At 39.3% G+C, this 14,124-nt stretch overlaps 1 protein-coding gene across 2 annotated transcripts in view; it reads left to right on the top strand.

Annotated features, from left to right (window-relative positions):
* ANTXR1 (ANTXR cell adhesion molecule 1) overlaps window positions 1-14,124 on the top strand; it is a 328,385-nt gene that overhangs the window by 31,953 nt on the left and 282,308 nt on the right. For both annotated transcript variants that reach the window (XM_069068888.1, XM_069068889.1), the window contains exons 2-3: window positions 6,451-6,522; window positions 8,854-8,925. In XM_069068888.1, the coding sequence (XP_068924989.1) occupies window positions 6,451-6,522; window positions 8,854-8,925 (144 nt within the window). The remainder of the gene's footprint in view (window positions 1-6,450; window positions 6,523-8,853; window positions 8,926-14,124) is intronic.

Raw genomic sequence — 14,124 nt, forward strand, 5'->3', positions numbered from 1 at the left:
AGAGATGGTCATGGGGCCAACTTTTGTTCTTGGCATAGGGGGACAGAGACAGAAGAGAGGATGCAGGCTCTTTGAGTGACATGTTTTATATTCCATAGATGAGGGAGGCTTTAATAGCATTATAGAACTGACAGCTTCCATCGGTATAATTCAGCTATATGTCAATATAGGCCCAGGAACTTGCATTTGCTGGCAAATTAATCCTGGTTGGTTGCCTGACCAAGTAGAATTCATTTCCCCTCTTCTCATAGTGAAGCATGTACAGATACCCAACTGCATATGGGGAGGAACTTGGTAGGGATTCCAAGTGCCCACTGAGGCTACTTACTCACGTCCACCTCCTAGTAGAATCTTCCAGAGCTGAAGGCCTGATGACGAAGGACAAAATAATAAGATTTCTCAGTACCATTGAACTGATTTGAACAGTCATCCCCATGTCTTACACTCTTCAAATCATCAGATACAATGACATGGGGCCTGGCTGTTGTAGGATCCATAGTGATATTCACTCTTAATTTCTTTAGCACACCCTTCATCCCAGTGACAGGATATTCTCTTAACTCTAGGGTGAAAGACTTGGGCCTTTCAGAAAGCTGTGAATCACTTGTTTGTAACAATTCTTTGTCTTCCCAAAGGAGTGTCAAATCAGGTCTGAATCCTGCTTCACCCATCTCTCAGATGGTATCTGCCATGTTTTTAACATGTTGACACATTCTATTACAGTAGCTATTAGCTGGAAAGCTGCTGAATCATTACCTATCGCTACATCTAGACATCTGAACTCTTTTTCATACAGTAATCAGTGCATTCTCACATGTTCTCCTTTAATCAGTTTTCTCTGTTTAACTCATCTATCCTTCTTTGAAACATTAATTTCCTTCAATTACTTGATGTTCTTTCTCAAATGAGGTACAATGACCTGGAGTTACACTGCCCTAAAGTAACACTGTCCTGGAGTTTCTCCCTGCAGCTCTGAACAGCCTCCTCAATATGGAGAAAGGGGGTGAACCACATGCTCCTGAACTTTATTCAGTCATTTTTTCAGTAATATTTGACTATTCATGACCCTATTTGGGGTTTTCTTGGCAGAGATATTAGAGTGGTTTGCCATCTCCTTCTCCAACTTATTTTACAGTTGAGGAAACTGAGGTAAACAGGATTTAGTGACTTGCCCAGGGTCACATAAATATTAAGTGTCTGAGGCCAGATTGGAACTCAGGGAGATAGCGCTCTATCCATGATGCCACCTAGCTGCCCTTAGCATAGGCTATATGCAGAGGGAGGTCTGATCCTCCTAATGGAAGAGCTTGGGGACTTGCTGGTGCTTCTGACAGTAGCTTTCTCATTCTTTTTTTTTTAATTAATTTGTTTATTTATTTGCAGTTTACAACATTCACTTCCACAATTCCTTGAGTTTCAAATTTTCTCCCCCTTCCTTCCCCCCCCCCAAGGCAGCATACATTCAAATATAGGATCTACAAATACCTTCATATTAGACATTAGTCAGGTTGTAAAGAAGGATTATAACCAATGGAAGAACACTGAGAAAGAGGAAACAAAAGAAAACAAGAAAAAGAAAGAGAGCAAATAGTTTGCTTCAATCTACATTCAGACTTGGTACTTCTTTCTCTGGATGTGGGTGTCTCCATCTTTTGGAGTTGTCTTATAACCTTACATTGCTGAGAGGAGTCCAGTCTATCAAGGTTAGTCATCACACATATGTTGTGTCTGTAATTGTGTACAAATTCCTCCTGGTTGTGCTCTTCTCACTCAACATCAGTTTATATAAGTCTCCAGGTTATTATTCTGCTCCTCATTTCTTATAGCACAGTAGTACTCCGTTACATTCATATTCCACAACTTGTTCAGCCATTCCCCAGTTGATGGGAATCCCCTTGATTTCCAGTTCTTTGCCACCACAAAGAGAGCTGCTATAAATATTTTTGTACATATGGGTGTTCCTCCTACTTCTATGATCTCTTTGGGATACAGCCTTAAAAGTGGTATTGCTGAGTGAAAGGATGTGCACTTATTTATAGCCCTTTGAGCATAGTTCCAGATTGCTCTCCAGAATGGTTAGATCAGTTCACAACACCAACAATGCATTAGTGTTCCAATTTTTCCACATCTTCTCCAGCATTTATCATTTTCCTATTTTGTCATCTTAGCCAATCTGACTGGTGAGATGTGGTACCTAAGAGTTGTTTTGATTTGCATTCTCTAATCAATAGTGATTTAGAATATTTTTTTCATATACTTATAGATATCTTTAATTTCATCCTCTGAAACCTGCCTGTTCATATCCTTTGACCATTTATCAATTGGGGAATGACTTGTATTCTTATAGATTTGACTCAATTCTTTATATATTTTAGAAATGAGGCTTTCTCAGAGACACTGGTTATAAAAATTCTTTCCCAATTTTTACTTTCCTCTTAATCTTGGCTACATTGGCTTTGTTTGTACAGAAACTTTTCAATTGGATGTAATCAAAATTATCTATTTTGCATTTTATAATGTTCTCTAACTCTTGTTTGGTTACAAAATCTTCCCTTCTCCATAAATCTGACAGGTAAACTATTCCTTGCTTTCCCAGATTGCTTACAGTATCAGCCTTTGTACCTAGATTATGCACCCATTTAGACTTGATTTTGTTATAAGGTGTTAGATATTGGTGTGTGCCCAATATAGTATGGCAGTTTCTGCCACACTGTATTCTAGTTTGCCCAGCAGTTTTGTCAAATAGTGAGTTCTTATCCCAAAAGCTGGGGTCTTTGGGTTTATCAAACAGTAGATTACTATAGTCATTGACTTCTGAGTCTCCTGTACCCAATCTATTCCATTGATCCACTACTCTGTTCCTCAGCCAGTACCAAGTAGTTCTGATGACTGCTGCTTTATAATACAGATTAAAATCTGGTATGGCTAGGCCACCTTCCCTAACCTATTAATTCCCTTAATATTCTGGACCTTTTGTTCTTCCAAATGAATTTTGTTACTATTTTTTCTAGCTCTATAAAGTAATTTTTTTTGTAGATTGATTGGTATGGCACTAAATATGTAATTTAATTTAAGTAAAATTGTCATTTTTATTATATTAGCTTGACCCAGCCATGAGCTATTGATGTTTCTCCAATTAGTTAAATCTGACTTTATTTGTGTGAAGTATTTTGTAATTGTGTTCATACAGGTCCTGTATTTGTTTTGGCAGGTAGATTTCCAAATATTTTATATTGTCTACAGTAACTTTAAATGGAATTTCTCTTTCTATTTCTTGCTGTTGGACTTTGTTAGAAATATATAGGAATTTGGGGGCGGCTAGGTGGCACAGTGAGTAGAACGCCAGCCCCAGAGTCATAAGGACCTGAGTTCGGATCCAGCCTCAGACACTTAACACACACACATACACACACACACACACACACACACACAAACTAGCCATGTGACCTTGGGCAAGTTACTTAACCCCAACTGCCCTCCAAAAAGCAAAAAAAAAAAAAGCAATATATAGGAATGCTGAGGATTTATGTGGGTTTACTTTACATCCTGTCCCACAGCATTCTACAAGCTCTGGGGTTTGAGCTTCTTTGACAGGTGCATGTTGAGGCCAGAGAAGTTCTGGGAGACCTCCCTGTGTTCAGGGCAAGAGAAATGTGTGTCTCCAGGCACCACTGAGGGTGACAGGCTTTGAGAAAAATGTCTGACAGATACTACACGTGGTCTCCTTCTGGATAACATCCATGCTCCTTTTCCTGAGGGTTTTCTTCAGCCTGGATCCTGCTGTCTTAGAGCCAAGTTCTCTCCTCAAAGACTTCAGACCTCTTCTCTCTTCTTAGAGCCTAGTCTCTTTCCTCTGAAGATTTCAAGAACTTCATTGCCTCATGGTTTGCTCTAACACCTCAAATCCAAAAACTTATCTTGACAAAGTAGTGCCTTGAGTGACTCACAGTCAATAAACATTTATTAACTGCTTATTACCTGCTGCCCTAAAGCCTGAGGAAACATGTACAAATGGAAAGATAATCTGTACTCTCCACGAACTTACATTCTGATGAGGGAGCATAAAAAATAAAACTAAGCTGAAAACGAGGGGAGAGTGTGGGAGAAGAGAAGCTACACACGTGGGAATATGGTAGAGAAAGTCCAGAGAGTCAGGAGTACAGTCTGCAAAGGGAGGAGGACTCCATCTGCCTCAGTGTTTTCCTTAAAATGAAGGTTTTGGGAGGAGCCGATCAGAGGAAGGGGATGAAGTACATTTCGGGATAAGAAGTCCAGGGGTGGGTTGATCTTTCAGAATGAAGAGGCATAAGAAAGGTGACACAGAAAGTCAAGAGAGGTGCCTGGAGATGGAGCGCAGGATGGGACAATTTGGATGGAGGTTGGGCAGGAGAAAGTGGGAATGAAACAAAATCTGGGAACATAGGCATGGGTACCAGGTGTGGCTATGGGGAGCCCTTGGAGTCTGTGGAGCAATTCAGAGCCAGGGGGACCATCAAAGTAATTTTGCTTCTTTCACAGTTTTGCCAAGTGCCACTGGCAATGACTAATTTCCTGTACTAGGACATTTTTCCTAGTTCCTCAATACAGTCTCCACAAAGCTTTCCCCAACTTTGCTGGGAATTCTCGATCCCTGCTTTCATAGGCAGTATTGGGCATTCACTTAGAGTGACAGTTACCTCTGCTACTTATTTCATTCTGAGGTACAGAATCTGAAAAGGATGACAATTAATTAAATAAATAATTAAAATTAAACAATGCTTAAGTATATTTTAATGTACCTATGATTTTTTTTCTAAATGATGAATAGATTTTTTTTTAGATGTACTAATAACGTTTTTTTGTGGCGTCTAGGTGGCCCAGTGAATAGAGCACTGGGCTGGCAACCAGGAAAACTCCTCCTCCTGAGCTCAAATCCATTCTCAGACACTATGTGTCCCTGGGCAAATCACTTTACCCTATGTGCCTCAGTTTCCTCATCTGTAAAATGAACTAGAGAAGGAAATGATGAACCACTCCATTATCTTTGCCAAGAAAACCCCAAATGAGGTCATGGACAATCAAACATGACTGAACAACAACAAAAACACTTTTTTCTGAAAGAAAAGGGCAGAGTATCCCAGAAACCACAATTTCTCACGCATTGTAAATCTGGCCTGATTTTCCCAGCAATCATAATAATCTACATTAGTCATCACGGTGCTTTAACATTTAGAAATTTTAAAAAGATTATTACTCCATATATGCAACACAGCTAGCCAAATGCTTTCTGGTTCATGATATGCAAGCAACACTTTTCTCAGTATCCTGGAAAAGCACAATTTTAAATGAACATCTTTCTTTCCAAAGACAGCATCTTAAAGAACAAATAACTACGCAGAATGACTAAATTAACGAAGCAAAATGTATTGTGTTTCCTATATATCAAGCATTGTGCTAAGCACTAGGGCCACAAATGCAAAAATGAGGATAAATTCCTACCCTCAAAAAGATACAGTGGAGACAGTCTGTGGTAGGGAATGAAAGGATATTTCAGTGTGTCAAGTTATAGGAGTAATAAATGGAATCATAGGGCAGTACGTTGATACACTAATTCCAGAAGCAATGAGAGTTGATTTAATTATGGTTCCAGAACTGGAAGGAGTGGAGGGGAGTAGGGAGACAGTGGCAGATGGTGAGGAAATGACTGGAGAAAGCAGTCTAGAAATAGACCCAGATGACTGAGACAACCACTGGTCTGAATAGTGGGGGCCCCAAAGTGTGCGTTCCAGGCATAAAAGGGTTAAATCCTGCAGTGGTTGGTTTCTGGTCTGACTGACATGGCTGCTGGTTAGAAGGTACATGAGAAGAAGAGTCATAAGAGCCAATTCCAGCAAGCAATTCCAGCAACAAGCTGTGCAAGCCTGGGAAATTCAGTTTCATTTTCTGAAAAAAGGACCTACTATTACAGGCCTGACCTTCTCAGTGTCTAATTTTGAAGATAGCACTTTGTAAATCCTAGAAACCATCTTTATTCAAATTGCTGGCAAAATCCTCAGAAAACATATAAATTATCTTCTATATGAATATAAAAGCATAGTATATTTCATATGTTTTTTCTTGAAATAAGTCTTGGGATTTCTTGGAATACGTCCCAATTACTTTTAATAGTTTCAAATGATGTGCATCCATCACTGTCAAGAGATCTAGAAAAAGTTTCTTGCAGCATGTCTGGCGGACTCCTGGAGGTGGATTTATGGGATGGTCATTGCAAATAGTACTTATGGGTTGCAATTGAAAGGAATACCCACTTTAATGAGATCTCAGATCTATGGCAACATTTAAGTTTCTAATGAGACCATCTAATGAAAATTGTGCCAGGGAATAAATATAAAACAACTATAATAGAAAATAAAGCAGTAAAAATGGAAATTTAAATGGAGTGTCATCTCCAATTTTTGTTTTGTTTTCTAGATCAGGAAGTGTCCTACACCACTGGAATGAAATCTACTATTTTGTGGAACATCTGGCCCATAAATTCATAAGGTGAGAGAGACATTCCTGCTTGTTTTATCTTATAATTATAAACAAGTTATTAAGCATCTGGCATCATGTTCTCTGGAGAAATCAGGCTGGGTAATAAATCCAGATGCTGTTCTTTTCTTCTCCCTTGTTTGGATTTCAATTCCAGTAAGATCCATTAATTAAAAAAAACAACAACTTTGAATGTAGAGTATCATCACTGAATGATTTTGTCAGCTCAGAGAGGACATTCCTTTAGACTGATGTTTTTCGAGATTTTCAAGAGATTGCTTCAGTTAATACCTACCTCATCTAGGCAAGACAAAGTGCTACTTTAGAAAAAGTGTCACAGTAAATTAATTTGCAGGGAGTGAAGGGTGAACTATAAAGTACTGCATATCACTCTGCACCCAGGGTTAGTCATGGACATTTTCATAAAGATGGATTGTGAAGAGAGCCCTGTTTGATATCGGAAGTTGGGTCTGATAGGGGCAGCCAGGTGGCTCATCGAGTAAGAGCACTGGCTCCAGTGTCAGGATGACCTGGGGATCAAATCTGGGCTCAGATACTTAGCACCACACCCAGAAATAACTGGCCGTGTAACCTTGAGCAAGTTACTTAACCCTGATTGCTTTAAAAAAAAAAAAAGAAGAAGAAGTTGGGTCTGAGACAAGTTTAAATTGCTTAAGAAGTTGTGAGAGTCTCCTGCATTTCAACCCCTAGAGGTCAATACACCACTCCTATCCTTTGAACCAAAATATAGGTTCCTTTTCATGCCCAGTGACTTCAATTGAATTTGGCCAATGTTTTCTTAACAATGGCCCTGAAACCAACTACCTGTGTTTCCCCGAAAATAAGACCTATCCCGAAAATAAGCCCTCCCCTTACTGTATAAGATTCCTCTAAAATAAGCCCTCCCCTGAAAATAAGCCCTATTGAGATTGCTACTGTAGTGAAGGTGATCCCCTGTGCTACACACTACATTACGGTACCCTCTGTATGCACCTTCCCCTCCCCCCCCCGAAATGCACGCTGCGCTCCGAGCTGCATCCAATCAGAGCTGCAGCAGTGAGTGCGTCATCCTGTTCTTCCCCAGTGATTTGCTTGCTGGTGCCATTGAGAGCAGTGCCGCGGAGGAGAGCTGAGGCAGGACAACATAAGCCCTCCCCTGAAAATAAGCCCTCTGGTGTTTTTCTTTCCAAAAAAATAAGATAGTGTCTTATTATCGGGGAAACACGGTAGTAGTACAAGGATCCAGGGTAAATCCTGCCAGTCAGGCCCGAGGTGTTTTGTTTTGTGGATCAAGAGGAAAAGGAGAAAGCTCACTGTTGATTAGAAAAGTAGATGACTTAGGGTGAAAATGCTGCAGACAGTAGAAAGAAGAAACGAAAACAAAATGCAGATAGCCTGAAAAATATTTATTGAGTTAAATAATAGGAATGACTAAATCACAGGTCATGATTTCAGAGCTGACAGGAAATTTAGATATTACCTAATCCAAACTCTTCTAAACCCTCTTAGGTCTCTACACTGAGGATTAAAAAGATTAAGTGATTTGTCCAAGGTTATACAGACAGTAAGTAAAGAAGCTAGAATTCAAAGCTATGTCTTCTGACTCTATACTAGAGTACTTTCCACCATATGATATTGCTTCTCAAGCAAATTGAATTGAACCTAAGTACTGAATCCCAGAATCTGACAGTAAGAGTTAAAGCATTTTGATGATATGACAATAAACAGGTCCAGAAAAAGGTCACATATAGAAGGCATAAGACCTGATCAGAATAATGTGATGAGGTCAAAGACAAAAGGTATTTCATTAGAAGGAGACAATTTAAGGGACTAGGCCAAGAAAAAGGAGGCATGAGGAAGAGGATGGTCAACATGTAGGTAAAGTAACACCAGGGGAAAGGATGATCTGACAAGATGGCAGCTTGTTAGCCAACTTCCCTTCACTGTTACCACCTCAGTAAACCTGGACATTTGGGGGTTATCTATTCCAACTTCCTTCTCAATGCAGGAGTCCCTTTCTAAAACAGCTCCATCCATTGTCATGGAAAAATGATTTTCCTCCTATTGAAGTAGATGCTTCTGGTTTAGGTTTTCATATTAGTAGCAGGTGTCCAGAAACCAAGATCAGCCTGGACATTTTGTTTTCTCCTTGGTCAGAGTTTTTAGCTATTTCATCTACCACTGATCAAACATTAAGCCCTAATCTGAGTCCAGAATTTTAGAGTTATTTTCACTTGTCAGTTGACTCAGTATAAGGAGATAAAGACTTCAACAAAGAAAAAGAAAAAGAAAAGAATGTGAATGCTTGCTGCCTTTTCTAATGTACTTTTCTTCCCTTTCCAGCCCTCAATTGAGGATGTCATTTATAGTGTTCTCAACTAGAGGGTCGATTCTCATGAGGCTAACTGAAGACAGGTGAGAACTTTGCTCATTTTCAAAGCCCATTTCCTCCAGAGCAGGCTTTGGGGTTTAACCAATTAAGACCTTCAATTTGATTACTGCATTTCAATTTAAACTAAGATGTTGAAGTTTCTGTTTTAATTTGACCCCTGGGATTTTCATTTTTTGCCTATTTATTTGGTTTGTTCGTACTTTAAAAAATCAAGACATATGCCACTCTTTCTCAATAACCTTCTCAACAAATTCAACCCTCCCCAATCTCTCAAGCAACACTCTTCATCATTCTAATCATTTACATAATGTTTTGCATTATAGTTATCTGTGTCTCATCCCCTTACTAGACTTGAAGCTCCATGAGGGCAAAGTCAGTTCCCTATCTAAACATTGAATAGCCCCCAGCATCAATCAAGACCAGTCACCTACAAAGAATAGGCATGTAACCAATGTTTAAATCAATGAAATTTTGCTGGACTCTGGATTTTCATTAAATTTGGGTCCTTAATAAGGGACGGTTTCCCCCCACCAAAATTAGATTTATAATTTGGTCTGCCAGTTTAAAAAAGAGATGGCAGCAGATAAAATGGCTGCATGTTGCTTTATGGAATGAAATGCTATTTTAATAAGTAGTAAATGATAAATGAAGGATGCTGCCCAGATTATGACATGTAGTTGAATGAGTTACCCATTGTTTTAGCTCATCACTATGTGTGTGTGTGTGTGTGTGTGTGTGTGTGTGTGTTTTATAGGCAAATGAAGATGGGCAAAAATCTGAGTTTGAAATAAATAGGAAGAAAAGAAGGGGTTGGATTACATATGGATAAGTGCAGCATTTTCAGTGATCTCCAGTAGTTCCCTGCCACAAAAACCCTGCTTTTAAAATCTATTATAGCCTCCTAGTTTGAAGAGCACAAACTCAGAAAAATCAAATATTTATGTAAATCACAGGGCAATATTATGGCATATTACTGATGACAACATGAACAGTCTTTGTATGGAACATTCCATAGCCCTTTGAATATGTTTTAGACTACCTTCCCCTAAAGCCTCCTCTGATGTCTCATCATTGCATGTAGATGACCCTGAGTTTTGGTGTCTGTGCAAGTGGAATAAAAGTTTTGACAGATCCTACCCCGATGTAAAAACTTTAACTATGAGTTTAGTGATGATGGAATGAATCTATCATCCCAGACACAATCTAGTCAAATACATAGAGGCTTATCACCACGTTTGTCACAGGTGATGAAATTTGCATCACTGAAACTAACAAAATTATCAATAAAGGCATGCAGGGGTGACAGTCTGCATCTGTAGAAGGAATCTAATTATATCTACACTGATGAAAACACATATCCTTGAAGTATTGGAGTATCTTGTATTAGATAATCTCTGAGGCCTTTTTATACATGTGTCCAAAAAGTCAACTTCAAAAGTACAAGATGGGGAGGGGAAGCATAATTAAGTAATAATTCATGTGAAAAACACTTAGTAGACCAATAGCTCTATGTGAGTCAACAGTATGACCTGGCAGTCAAAAAACTAAGTTAATGCAATCTTAGCCTACCTTAAAACATTTACCCACCAAAACTAGGGAGCTGACAGTCCTTTCTTATCCTCCCCTTGACTGACGATAATTAGTATACTTTATTCAGTAATGGATGCCACCAGAGGATTGTTAAATGAGGATTAGTAGAAGGATTAGGAGATTTTTATCCAGGAGAAAATAAAGACCCAGAGGCACATGATTAAGTGATTTATCCAACCATAGTGAATTATATGAAAGATTATCACATGGACTAAGAACAAAACTTCTCCTGCTTAACCACAGAAGTTAGAACTAGGAGCAGTGGGTGGGAGTTGTAGAAAGAGGGATTTCATCCAAAGGTAAGGATAATAATTCTAAGGATAATAATGAAGTCTAATAATTAGAATTATCCAAAAACCAATGAGCAGTTTTAGGAAGTAATGAATTCCCCATTCCTGGAGGTTTTATCGCAAAGACTAAGTGACTACTTCTCAAATATGTTCAGATAAGGGTTGAATCAGATGACCTCTGAGGTCTCTTCCAAGGCTGAGATTTTGGGATTCTTTAATCTTTAATTCTTTTTGGGGGGGGGCAAGGCAATTGGGGTTAAGTGATTTATCCAAGGTACAGATAGTAAGTATGTCAAGTGTCTGAGGCTGAATTTGAACTCAGGTCCTCCTGATTCCAGGACCAGTGCTGTATTCACTTTGCCAACTAACTGCCCTAACACCCTATTTTTTTTTGGAGGGAGGAAGACAGGGCAATTGGGGTTAAGTGATTTATCCAAGGTCACACAGCTAGTAAGTGACAAGTGTCTGAGACCAGATCTTTAATTATTTAATCTTCACAATAATAGAAGAAAGCAGGCATTACTTCTATTTGGTAAGTGAGAGAACTAAGGTAAGATCATGTGGAAACCCAGGCCTTCTTATTTCAGCACTTTCCCCACTATACTCTTCAAGACCACTTTGCTAAGAATCTAGACCTTCTGACTCTTAGTTGAATATTTTGTTTTTTCCTCTTACATTTGTTGTTGTTTGTCCTTCATTCTCAAAGAGGACCATGACATCAGGAAGGTGAACTTGCAAGTGAATTGGATTTAAGTGAGGCAGGGCTGTGCAGTCACCAGACTCACTTTCTCCTCCAGAGTCATCTGGGTCCAGAGGCAAAATATAGATAAGGATGACTGGAGATGCCCCCCTCCTACAATTAGATGGCTTACATAAAATAGGGAATAATCAAAACCAATGCATACAATAAGACTCGATTAAACCAATGTCTCTCCAATACTTTGAGCAAGATGTTTCCATCTATACATAGCACTATAGGTCTCATCTGATTTTTATTTCTGCATGAATGCCTATTCTGTGAGAATCCTGGGGGTTAAATGCTGAATAATATTCCTCCCATCCCCTGCCCCTTGTCCAGCCCTCAAACAAGTTTTTCAATTAATTGCTTCTAGTTCATTCCACCCTATCCACACACAGCAGGAGTTTGGCAAAGCAACAAAACCCATTAATCACCAACAAGTATTTTTAAATGTTAGACACATAGGATTCCTGAGAGGATAAGAGTTACAAAGTCCATCCACAGGTCAAATGATGAGATTCCTGACCCATCTGAGTTTGCCAGGCTAGTAGAACTGCTATCCTTGGAAACTACTTAGAATGGTTTACCATGCCTTTACTTTACTATTCCTAGGTTCTTGCACCAAGAGATTCAGTTACTAGTTTACTCTATTTTGTTGGAAGCAATGTTGATTCTGAGCTGGATAACAGTCAAATGACATCCAGAAATTATTTGCCAAAGTCCACAAGGGTTTCAGAATCAAGCAACTGACTATCCTGGCAAATGAAATGTAGACCAGTTTGTAAAGGACTCTGCTGTTCAGTGAAATATTCTAAAATTTTACCAGCCCATTAATAAGCTTTATACAGGTGCTTTCCTGCTAGAAAGTGTTTCTTAGATGAGCTTGCTATGAGAAATAGGTGCAACTTTCAATAATAACTCATTTATATAATAATTATAAGAGTTAATATCAATAATGCTTCAATCTTTTCAAATTACTTACCCCAGTATGACCCTGTGAAGCAGATGATACAAATAGTATTACCAACTTATAGCTAGAACTGAAGATGAGAGAAGTGAAATAATTTTCCCAGTGTTACAATGCCATGAGGGAACATAGCTGGGACTTGAACCCAGGACCTCTGAGTCTAAATCCTATAATAGTTCTACTATGTCACAACTTTAAACTTTTCCAAAGTAAAGATGTTTATTGGAGATACAATTGGATACAGTGGAGATACAATTATATCTCCTTTTGGAAGGAAACATGCATTTATTAAGCACCTTCTATGTTCCAGGCATTGTGTTTTAGGTAGATAGATAGATAGATAGATAGATAGATAGATAGATAGATAGATAGATATAAACCTCATTTGATCCTCATGGTAACCCTGGGATGTTTTATCCCCATTTTATTTGCAGCTGAAGAAACTGAGGCAGACAGACATTAAATGACTTTCCCAGGATCACACACTAATAAGTGTTTGAAGCCAAATTTAAACCTCTCTGCCTTACATGGATTAGTATAATGCTCTTCTCAAAGTGCCTCCACATCCATTATTTCTTTTGGCCCTCACAACAGTTGTAAACTAGGTAGGGTATCAACTCTACCTACGTTTATTTTGAATATAATGAAACATAGTGAAAAATAATGCATATGTGTATGTATATATATATAGTTGTTTGTCCTTTGTTCTCAAAGATGATCATGACAACAGGCAGGTGATGCCATGACATGCAAATGAACTAGATTTAAGTGAGGGAGGGCTGTTCAAAGTCACCAGCTTCACTTTCTCCTTTGGAGCCATCTGGGTCCAGTGGCCAGATATCAGTCAGGATGACTGGAGATGACCTTGGATACAGTGGAAGACCTTCATCTTTTTTCTTTTTTAAGCAACCGGGGTTAAGTAACTTGCTCAAGGTTACAAGGCCAGTTATTTCTGGGTATGGTGCTGAGTATCTGAGCCCAGATTTGAACCCCAGGTCATCCTGACACTGGAGCTGGTGCTCTTACTCGCTGTGCTACCTGGCCGCCCCAAGACCTTCATCTTTTTAAAGCTAAAGTCTTTAACAGGTCTCAGTTTAACTGAAGCGTTGCCCATTCATTGATTAAGGCTAGGTAAGAAATGGGGCAGAGAATGGCCTCTTTAACCTAGTTTTTAAAAAATCAGTCTGGGAGGGGAAGACCCTCAGGGTTTCTGGCCAAAACAAAAATAATTTAAAATAATCGCTATTTTACATTTGCTCTGAGCCAATCAAGGCCCAAACTAAGACCAAGTGGGGTTTTACTTGGGATCTGTTGTTGGTCAATCAGTGAGAACCAGAGTGATTTGGGTTTAAGGCAGGATCCTTAGAAAAGAAATCTAGCTTGTAAACTCCAAGATATCTTTCAAGGTTTCAGTGATCGAAATTTACATTCCTTTGGGTAAAACACCCTCAGGTAAGGGTATGATACCCTATGTGGACAGAGGAAAGAGAAGAGAGGGCAAGGAGAGGGGGGAAGGGGGGAAGGGGGAAAGAGAGAGAAAGAGGGGGAAAGGGGAGGGTGGGAGAGAGAGGGGAGAGGGGGGAGAGAGAGGGAGGGGGGGGGGGGGGGAGAGAGAGGGGAGAGAGAGAGAGAGAGA

The sequence above is a fragment of the Petaurus breviceps genome, unplaced genomic scaffold (assembly GCF_028583685.1).
Source record: "Petaurus breviceps papuanus isolate PSGF00001 unplaced genomic scaffold, PetGlider_PUasm1.0 90775, whole genome shotgun sequence".
NCBI classification, from domain to species: domain Eukaryota; kingdom Metazoa; phylum Chordata; class Mammalia; order Diprotodontia; family Petauridae; genus Petaurus; species Petaurus breviceps.